The sequence below is a fragment of the Siphateles boraxobius genome, unplaced genomic scaffold (genome assembly GCF_051911475.1).
Source record: "Siphateles boraxobius isolate OS27281-9 unplaced genomic scaffold, OSU_SipBor_1 20, whole genome shotgun sequence".
Classification (NCBI taxonomy): domain Eukaryota; kingdom Metazoa; phylum Chordata; class Actinopteri; order Cypriniformes; family Leuciscidae; genus Siphateles; species Siphateles boraxobius.
The window spans coordinates 20,402,871-20,412,875 of NW_027508811.1; the positions used below are offsets into that span (position 1 = coordinate 20,402,871).

Genomic DNA, 10,005 nt, shown 5'->3' on the forward strand with positions numbered 1-10,005 from the left:
AAAATAATAAATGTAACAAGAGGCTAAATAAAACCTGATGCAAAACAGCTATGCAACAAAATAAAAAATAAAACTAGAAATAAATGACTGAAACTTATAAATGCAGGGAAGATGGAGATTAAAATCTTGAGTAGGTAATGAAATCAGATAAGAAAAAACAAGAGTGGGATCACAAGGGCAATTACTAACTAGAACAAGACTAGAGGGAAAAAAAATTGCAACAAGGATACACCAGAACCAGAAACAAAATAAAATACACCACTAGAGCAAGGGCAACCGTAACCAGTCCTACTCGACCAGCTCCAAGCGGGATCCGAACTGGGGTCTTCAGCGTGGGAAGCAGGTGCGTTAACAAGGAAGGCTAAAGACCGCAGCCAATAACATGCCTCTTGAGGCCAGGGGAGTTTACACACACAGCTTTTACTGGCCTATGTCTGTTACACTCATCCCCTTAAAGGGGCATTCGACAACTGTTTCAACTCAATAAAACCGTTTAGAAATCATTTGGATGGTTTAATAACCTGTTCTGTTGAAAAAGGTGACTTTCCCCGCTCCCCCCAACGTTCCCAGGTGGAAAACCAACCTTGCAACATGGGGACTAACGTCCCGGTAAGTTGGAAATAGGAAGTCTCATGAGAAGCGAGAACGAGCGAGAAACACAAACTGCTTTACGGCAATTCGACATAAACACACACACACCGCCCTCAATGTGTATGATGTATTACCCACCTCGGTGGACATAGCTCCATACGATAAAGTTGGCCGGCTCCGATAATAACAAATGCACATGAGCAGCGGTAGAAAGGGGAAGGAGGCTGCTGCATGTGAGTTTTTTTACAACATTGTTGTGAAATATACGCCTCACAGCTGTAGGGGGAGATCGTTGAGAAAACATGCGACAACAAAAGTGAAACTCAGCGAAGAAATAGCTAGAGTTGCCGAGTACCCCTTTAAACCTCACTTCAAGCCGGATCACAGCACCAAATATAACCACTACATGACCCGCTCTGAGCGGGATTTGAACTGGGGTCTCCGGCATGGGAGGCGGGCGTACTAACAAGGAAGCTAAAGACCACAGCCGCAAGTCATGAGCGGTTTTGAAATACTACTTTAAAGGGGCCTTCGGCAACTATTTCAGCTTAATAAAACCGTTTAGAAATCATTTGGATAGTTTAATAACCTGTTCTGGTGAGAATGGTGACTTTTCCTACTCCCCCCAATGTTCCTAGGCGGAAAACCAGCCTTGCAACATGAGGATTAACGTTGCGGTAAGTTGGAAATAGGAAGTCTCGTGAGAAGCGAGAACAAGCGAGAAACACAAACTGCTTTACGGCAATTCGACATAAACACACACGCCGCCCTCAATGTGTATTATGTATTACCCAGCTCGGTAGACATAGCTCCACACGATAAAGTTCATTCAGTGGTTTGGAACGCGTATCAAACTGCCAAAGTCAGGTGATTTCAGTAAACGAGGCTTTGTCACGTCATAACTGTTTTGAAACTTAGGGTGCTTTCACACCTGTAGTTCGGTTAATTTGGTCCGGACAGAGAGCGAAAAATTATACTTTGTATCATTTTCAGGCGTTTTGGTTCCTTTTCACACCACACTGATTGCTCTGGCCATCAGTTGATAAGTTGATGTAACGAACCAAAATGCAGTCACGTGGCAACATCCACATCACTCGTTGGCCAGATGTGTCTTGAACATATTTCCACAACTGCACTTAGATTGGTCAGAATTAACGTGCGGGAAAATTCCAACAGAACTCCCGGAAGTAAACAAAGAGGAAAATCCGGCAGACATGTGGAGAATTCGCTCACACAATGTAGCCTATGTTCAGAATCAGCACGAGCTTTATCCATTCGCAAATCCCCCCATAAACAACAAAGTCCTGTTGCCAAACCATGTTCCATGAATATCGGAGTTTTGAGATGCAGTTGTTTACATTAACGTTAGAACTGAATGGCCCGCTTTTGATTGCTCTGATTTACCGCCCTCCTAAGCACAACAAAAACGTTTTAAATGAGTTTGCAGACTTTTTGGGGGAAGTTATACCCAAATATGATAAATTGTTAATTCTTGGCGATTTTAACATTCATGTGTGTTGCACAACGGACTCATTAACTAAAGAATTTACTACATTGTTGAATGTATTTGATCTCAAACAGCATGTGAATGTCCCTACTCATCAGTTGGGACATACACTTGACCTTGTGATATCATATGGTTGTTCTCTCTATGATCTTGAGGTAGTTGAAAATGGGTTTTCTGACCATAAAGCTGTTATGTTTTCTGTTCCCTGTGTACCAAATTACTCTAAAACCTCTAAATATGTCCGTAAATCTCGATTAATTACCTCATCAACCTGCAAATCCTTTTCTCTAGCCTTCTGTGATGCTATTCAATCTGTGGATGTCTGTCAGTATGATCTGAGTGCAAAGGAGCTCCTACTCAAACTTAACTCCACATTTATAAATGTCTTGGATGCAGTGGCTCCTGTAAAGACCTTAAAAATCAAACCAAGATCAGAGCCCTGGATGGATGATCATATTCGCTCGTTGAAGCAGAGCTGTAGACGAGCAGAACGCAAGTGGAAAAAGGACAGGCTCCAAATTTCTTTTTAAATATTAAGTGATTCTTTATCCAAATTTCAGAAAGGCAGTGAAAGGAGCGAAAACTAGGTATTTCACAGAACTTATTAATAGTAATTATCATAGACCCAAAACTCTTTTCACTGTTTTCAACACTGTTGTAAATCCACCCGTCTCTGAGTTACCGGTTGTCTCACAATCAGTGTGTAACGATTTTCTTAAATTTTTTATAAATAAGGTTAATGGTATCAGATTGGGGATATCTCCCCCCGCTTTTGATCCATCCATTCACTCTGGTTGTATTGCAGAGTTCAGTCGGTTTGAACCTATCTCTTTTATACAACTTCAAGAAATAATGTGCCAGTTAAAGCCATCAGGCTCTTCCGTTGATGCTATGCCTCCATATTTCCTGAAACAAGTTTTTTATGTAGTAGGTCCCTACTTTGTGACTTTGATAAACCGTTGTATTGAAACTAGTTCGGTACCAGATGTGTTAAAACATGCCATAGTTCACCCTTTGCTTAAAAGACCGAATCTGGACCCTACTGTTTTAGATAATTATAGGCCCATTTCGAATTTGTCTTTTGTTACAAAGATCCTAGAGAAAATAGTTCTTAAACAATTGCAGAGTTTCTTAGATGAAAATAATATATTCGAGATCTTTCAATCAGGTTTTAGAAAACATCACTCAACAGAGACTGCACTTTTGAAGGTTTTAAATGATATTTTACTAACTGGCGACTCTGGGGACTATGCTGTGCTTATGCTCCTGGACTCGAGCGCTGCGTTCGACACAGTGGACCATGCTGTCCTTCTTGCTCGCTTGGAGCACTGTGTTGGCATAAAAGGAAGTGCTCTTGAATGGTTTAATCATACCTTTGTAATCGAAGTTTTAAAGTTAATATGGGTGAACATTCTTCTGAGGCAGCTCATCTATCATGTGGTGTCCTTCAGGGTTCCATCTTAGCACCTATTCTTTTTACATTATATATGCTCCCATTGGGTTCTATTTTTAGGAAGCATGATCTGTTGTTTCACTGCTATGCAGATGATACTCAAATCTATTTGCCATTAAAACAGAGTTCAAATGGTTTGGAGGCACTTATGACCTGTTTGTCTGATGTTAAGGCCTGGTTGTCTTTAAACTTTCTTAATTTTAATGAAAGTAAAACTGAAATAATAGTTTTTAGTCCTTCAGATTCTCCTAGTATACCAAAAATATACTTGGGTGAGTTATCCCAGTTTGTTAAGCCTTGGGTCAAAAATCTTGGGGTTGTCTTCGATGATGGGCTGAAATTTGACAAACACATAAATACAGTGGTCAAATCATGCTTCTTTCAGCTTCGACCACTAGTAGTAAAAGTAAAACCAATTCTGTCAAGAAATAATTTCGGAAAATTAATTCATGCTTTTATTACTTCGAGATTGGATTACTGCAACTCACTTTATCTTGGGATCAGCCAGTCAGCTTTATCCCGGTTGCAGATAGTACAAAATGCGGCCGCCAGACTTTTAACCAGTACCAAAAAACGGGACCATATCACTCCCGTATTACGTTCTTTGCACTGGCTGCCTGTGTGTTATCGGGTGAATTTTAAAATACTACTTTTGGTTTTTAAATCATTAAACGGGCTGGCCCCTTCCTACCTATCGGACTTATTAACTGAATATCGTTCAGTTCTATCCCTCCTGTCGTCCAACCAGAGACTGTTATGCGTTCCGAAGTCGAAGCTGAAATGCAGGGGTGACCGGGCCTTCTCAGTAGCTGCCCCCAGGCTCTGGAATGCTCTGCCTCTCTGTATTCGCTCTGCATCTTCACTGTCTGTTTTTAAATCTATGCTAAAAACGCATTTGTTTAATTTGGCATATAATCGTCAGGTAATAAACCCACAAACTTTCTCACCATAAATATAGTGGTTATTATGGTGTATATTTTAAACCAGATATTGTACATTTATAGGAGGGCAATGATATGAAAGACTGTTTATTAACGTATCATAATCATATATTCATAAATCATTTGTTATTATCAGTCTGTGAGATATAATTTAAAATGAGTAAACAATGGTGCGTGACATCTTTATCTGGGAGTATCAATGATCTGAGTAGCACGGGAAGCTTTTACAGATATTAAGATGAATAGTCTCACAGAATTGTATCACTCTTGATTCGACCAAATATAAAGGTAATTTCAGAAAAAATTAGGTCAGCAAAATTTTCACCTGAACACTTTGTTGCAGATACTGGCTCAAATTTTTAATCGACAACTACTAAGTTAAGTGCTTAGATCTATCGAGCCATACATTACAGAAGAGGTATTTTATATAGCCTTCATTGTCTTTACTTCATTGTATGTAGCCTATCAATACTTTATGTAGGCTACAGCCGAATACACCAGTAGCCTAATACTATTCACCAGATAGATTCTTCATTTAGAATGCAACTTTTATCAGGCTACTGATATGATTAGAGTGTTAAAAGAGGGAGCATCATATTAACATGCTTTTTAAAAGTACAATTTCAATTCATTTTTAAGTGTATACTTTAAATAAACAAATGGTATTTTTGTGAAGTGTCTTTAGTTTAGAGCTGCCATCTGGTGGTCATGGCTGTGTAATACATAAAGTAACCTTCCATTGAAATATACAAGGTTATGCTCATTCATATGAAAACTGAAAATTCCTGAAAGTAAACATTTAAATGTGTCAGGTGAGAATTGACATGGAGACATGAGGTGTTTGTCTTTTGTGAAGTGGATTTTCAGAAGCAATCAAAAAGTGTTTCCGTGGCAGGTTCTGTACAGCTGTCCTGTCCCTTTTCATTTTGTCTCTGCTGGCTTTGGGGATTTTTATGACTCTCTTTGGAAGGTAGGGCTTTCCAGTCATGTTACGAGGTAACAAAGAAGAATTCTGTTTGGGTCTCTTCTGTGAATAGTCTGATTTTTCAACTGTTTGCTGTTTACCAGAGTTTTTGGAGTTTGCATATTCCGCCATTATCCCGACCACATTCAGACTGACAATGGCCTCTGATATCCCTGCCATGTTTTGTGCTCTGCATCGGTACTCCCCTGCATCTCTATAGGATATTCCATTAAGACTGACCGCCGACCAACGGATTCCCACACGTGGAGACTCATGTGCATCTACAGGCAATGGGTATAAAGTGAAGTGATCATGTGATCAGACATTAAATCAAGTCACAAGTGAATTAAGATAAAACTCACTTACATAACAGTTTACTAGCTGATAAATTGGTAAAACATTTGCACCAATGTGCTTTGAAGGGAAATATTTAAACACGAAGGTTTAAAAACCAAGTGCACAGCTAAACAGTTAATCATTTTAAAGGTCCAGTAAGCGACTTCTAAAACACTGTTGATATTTGAAATCAACCCAAACAAACACACCCCTCCCTTCATTGCTCTGCCCCCAGCGGCTCTGGGCCATACGTCCAGATTTTGGCCGGATAGTCCGGATTTTAAAGGGTAACTAAACCCCTGGTCAGAGCCTGACTCCACCCACTGGCAATATTTGAAAAATGCTGGAAAAGTGGGCAGAGCCCAGCGGAGGGGGGCGTGCACCTGAGACGCATCTGTCTGTATGGAACTTGCCTACCTCACCAACAACCCCTTACGTCACGAACCACCCCAAACATCCAATAGGAAAATTCAAACTGCAGTAGCCACCGTTCAACCTGAAGAGCGCAGAACTCAGACGTTTTTACATCATATATTGTAGAATTAAAACACTTTATACACAAATTTCAAAAAAGTTACTCGAATCAATGAACAGTACTAATAAAGCCCCATTTTTACAGATCATTAACTAAAAAAAGTTGGTCTAGGGTTTAGTTACCCTTTAAGCCTCTTGTCCGGCGCCCCCCGCCCAACAAAGGCCACCCTAGTTGTGGCGCTCGATCTGATCCACTTTCAACAGTGTTTCTCAGAAATCGCTTAGTGCACTATTAAGTGTGACAGAGTTCTAAAGGTAACTTACAGCCAGAAAGTTTTCTGGGCAATCTTTCGGAGCTGCTTTGCATCTGCTTACAACAAGCTTAAAATAAAGGAGAATATATAGTTCAAAACTCTGAGATCACCAACTAAATTACAGTAATTCACTAATTTAACATTCTAAATTTTACATTCAGGTCTCATTTGTTAACATCAGATAATGAACTAGCAATATATTTTACAGCATCTTTTAACCTTAAAGTTAATTTTAGTTAAAAAGGTTCATGTTAACATGATACGACTCTTGATCTGACGTATTAGTAAATCCTGAGATTAACTTAATAAATGCTGTAGAAGTATTAGTCATGGTTATTCCATGTTAACTAATCAAACCTTACTGTAAAGTGTTACCAAATTTTCCATTAGATTCATATTTAATCAGCATAACATCGAAAAGTTCAACTGAAAAATTACCCTAATTTCGGAATGTTTTGAATTTTATTTTCACAAATTGGTTAATTTTAAGTCCTCACTTTTCTGTTTAATATTAATTCTAAAACTTAAAAGAAAATTTTTTATAAAAGTAAAAATAAAACAAAGATACATAAGCTATTGAATAGAGAAAGAGACAGCATTGTTATTTAGTATTATTTATATACTATTATAGTACTTTTTATTTTTTATATTTTAATTTTAGTCATTTTGATATGTGCTTTTGTCATTTTTATCACTTTTTTTATATTTCTAATTAGCTTAATAGCTTCAACTTAATCTTAAGTTATTTCACTAGTTGCCAATGGAAACATTTCTCATTTATGTTCATTCATCTAATATTTAGATTTATATTTATTTCAGCTTTATTTGAATAAGAAAAATGTATATAAGTTTTATTGTTAGTAAACAATAAGAACACTTGTGTATAGAAAATATGCCACATGAGTGTACAAGAAGATACCTTGGTTATAAAGGTTGGGTCTGGCAGATTTTATCCACATAATTGTTGGTGTTGGGTATCCTGTTGCATCACAGCGAAGTAGAACATTGCTACCCAGTAAAGCTGTGATCTTTGTGGCAGAGGTCACCGCGTAGGGCCTGCGGCAGCGAGTGAGCTCCACACTCTGAAAGGGAACTCCAGCGAGATCTGGCGGTTCACTACAGGTCAGGAACCGATCCAACAGGACCAGAGAGGATTCCGGGGCTTTACTGATGTCAAGCAAGGTGGAAAGCCTACAGTCACACACCCAGGGGTTGTCCTGAAGACCTGTGAGAGGAATGACATGCATGAGAGAGGGTGACATGATGACACATTAAGTCTTCAGAGGTATGCACTGATTACATAAACTGAGCTTTAGTTTCCACTGGAGGAACAGCTTGAGCCATCAAAAGGCTGAAAACTCTCAGATCGCTCTTAGATGTCACATATGTGTCTCTGTAGGCAACACCACTCAGGTTGGGTAAATATTTCATTAACATAAGACATTCATGACTTAATTTGGTTTCACTGACTTTGGCGGTGTCGATGTGTGTGTGAAACAGTTTGTCTAGTATAGTTGTATGAGGGCCAATCAGGGTGTGTTACTGGATTATTATGTGCTAAAAAAATCCTATTTATTTTGGCTCACTGCTCCAGTAGGCAGTAGACAAACTTGAAACTTGGTACCCTTGTCCCTAGTACCATATGCAGATCACTGACGTAGATTTAGTTATCATCAGTGACGTACAATGGCATTCTTCATTGTAGTTATGACCCTACAGATTAACAAATGATCTAGTGTGGTGTCTCATCTTTATGTTTCACCTAGAACCACTGAGCGCTGGCTTTGAGTGGCGTCACTGAGCGGCCATAGAGCAGTCAGGTCATTGGGCAGAGTGCTTATCCTGTTGCTCGAGAGGTCCAGATAAGTCACATTGCCAAGGTAACGCGCAGCCAGGGGTGGGATCCGTGCCAGGCGGTTATTGTGAAGTCCAAGTGTTCGGAGGCGGGGCACATCTCTGAGTCCCTCCCAGGGGAAGGTGGATAAGAGGTTCCCGTCCAATCGTAACTCATGAAGGGAAGACAGGTTTGTAAAACTCCTTGGATGTAGAATGGTAATGGAGTTGTATGTAAGCCACAAATAAAGCAGTTCTGGCATGGCAGAGAAAGTGCCTCTAAAGATCCTGGAAACAGAGGTGCGCTCTAGGCGAAATTTGACAGTATCACATGGCAAATCAATTGGAATGGCAGTCAATGCTGGGTTCTTACAGAGCACAGTTCTAAGAAAAACACAAAACATAATATATAAATAGATTAATAATATAAATATACATTACAGTTAATGTATAGAGCCCTATGTATGTGCGGTCAAAATATTTCCTACGTTGTGGGGATGAAATGTTTCCACAAGGATATTAAAATCTGAATATCCTTTGTTGTGGGGACTGCAGCAACAACCTGTTCATACCTCATACTCAGCATTCCAACACTAAAAATTTGCATTTTATACAGTATGGTTACAGCATTAGCCAGGCCAATTTATCATATCGCAATGTAAGATAAATTAATAAGATAAAATAAATTGGCCTTTATTTATAAAGTCTGTAAAAAATGTTTGGGTGTTTATAGTATTGTGCATTTTGCTCTGTTTTAGTGTTGAAGGAAATTTCTTAAAACTTTACAGGAAATGTACTAGTAATTTTATGTGAAGACATTATCTGTTTTTCTACGTATTTTTTTCTGACCGTGTATAGCCTACTACATAAATTCCCTCTACAATTATGAATACCTGTCTCCCCTAGATTACATTACTGGCACATTGCAAGAAACCTGTTACAAGACAACAACAGAGTGAAGGAGAGAGCGTGTGGATGGAAGAATTCAGGATCAAAGACTTGACCAGGCAAAAAGATTACAGAAAAAAACAATTTGACTGTACCTGAGTCCTTTGGAGTTGCTGCGATCATGGAACACACAGGTGCACAGAGACGGGCATGATGGACTTTGTGCACAGACCACCAACACCAAGCACAGAGTGAGGTCTGCATATAGAACTGGATGCATTGCTCTAAGAGACACATAAATGATCTCATACACTACTGTCCCAGGAAAGGGCAGGAGTGTAAGATTCCCAAACGCCGTCGTAGATTAAGACAAAGTCTAAAAGGATTAGTTCAGATTACTCTGGAGCAGATCAACACCTATAGTCAGTGAAGTAAAGAGAAACATGCTTTACAATAATAATAAATAAAATGGAAGATGCATTCAATTAAATTTAAATAATATGTTTTCTAATGGACAATGTAATGCCGATATCTAGTGCATGGTGACCGATATAATGTTTGCTAGCAAATTGGATATAGCATACACAAAATTCCAATAGTGTTGCTAAGCAATTACTGTTCCATCTTGTTAATTTGTATAATTATAATACATTTTATTATTTGGCCTGTAGCTGTGATGGCCACTTTTGAAAATAATAGGTCAT

The 10,005-nt window shown here is 38.9% G+C and overlaps 1 protein-coding gene across 2 annotated transcripts; it reads right to left on the reverse strand.

The window, feature by feature from the left end:
- Nucleotides 1-4,794: 4,794 nt before the first annotated feature.
- Nucleotides 4,795-9,712, reverse strand: lrit3b (leucine-rich repeat, immunoglobulin-like and transmembrane domains 3b). 2 transcript variants are annotated; one of them, XM_077237367.1, is made up of 5 exons: nucleotides 9,457-9,712; nucleotides 8,343-8,797; nucleotides 7,500-7,805; nucleotides 6,591-6,647; nucleotides 4,795-5,737 (listed from the first exon to the last, which is right to left on the reverse strand). In XM_077237367.1, exons 1-5 carry the CDS (start codon nucleotides 9,579-9,581, stop codon nucleotides 5,301-5,303), a joined length of 1,380 nt encoding a protein of 459 aa, XP_077093482.1. In that variant the 5' UTR covers nucleotides 9,582-9,712; the 3' UTR covers nucleotides 4,795-5,300. The 2 variants fall into 2 exon arrangements, with proteins under 2 accessions (XP_077093482.1, XP_077093483.1); XM_077237368.1 differs by lacking the exon at nucleotides 6,591-6,647.
- Between the last annotated feature and the right edge of the window lie 293 nt (nucleotides 9,713-10,005).

What these genes read in the sequence shown, in the direction of transcription:
- lrit3b (XM_077237367.1), bottom strand. Translation starts at nt 9,581, where the DNA reads ATGCATCCAGTTCTATATGCAGACCTCACTCTGTGCTTGGTGTTGGTG. An exon ending in AGCAACTCCAAAGGACTCAG is followed by an intron (nt 8,798 to 9,456) that starts GTACAGTCAAAT and finishes TGTTTTTCTTAG; the next exon opens with AACTGTGCTCTGTAAGAACC. An exon ending in ACCCAACCTTTATAACCAAG is followed by an intron (nt 6,648 to 7,499) that starts GTATCTTCTTGT and finishes CTTTATTTTAAG; the next exon opens with CTTGTTGTAAGCAGATGCAA.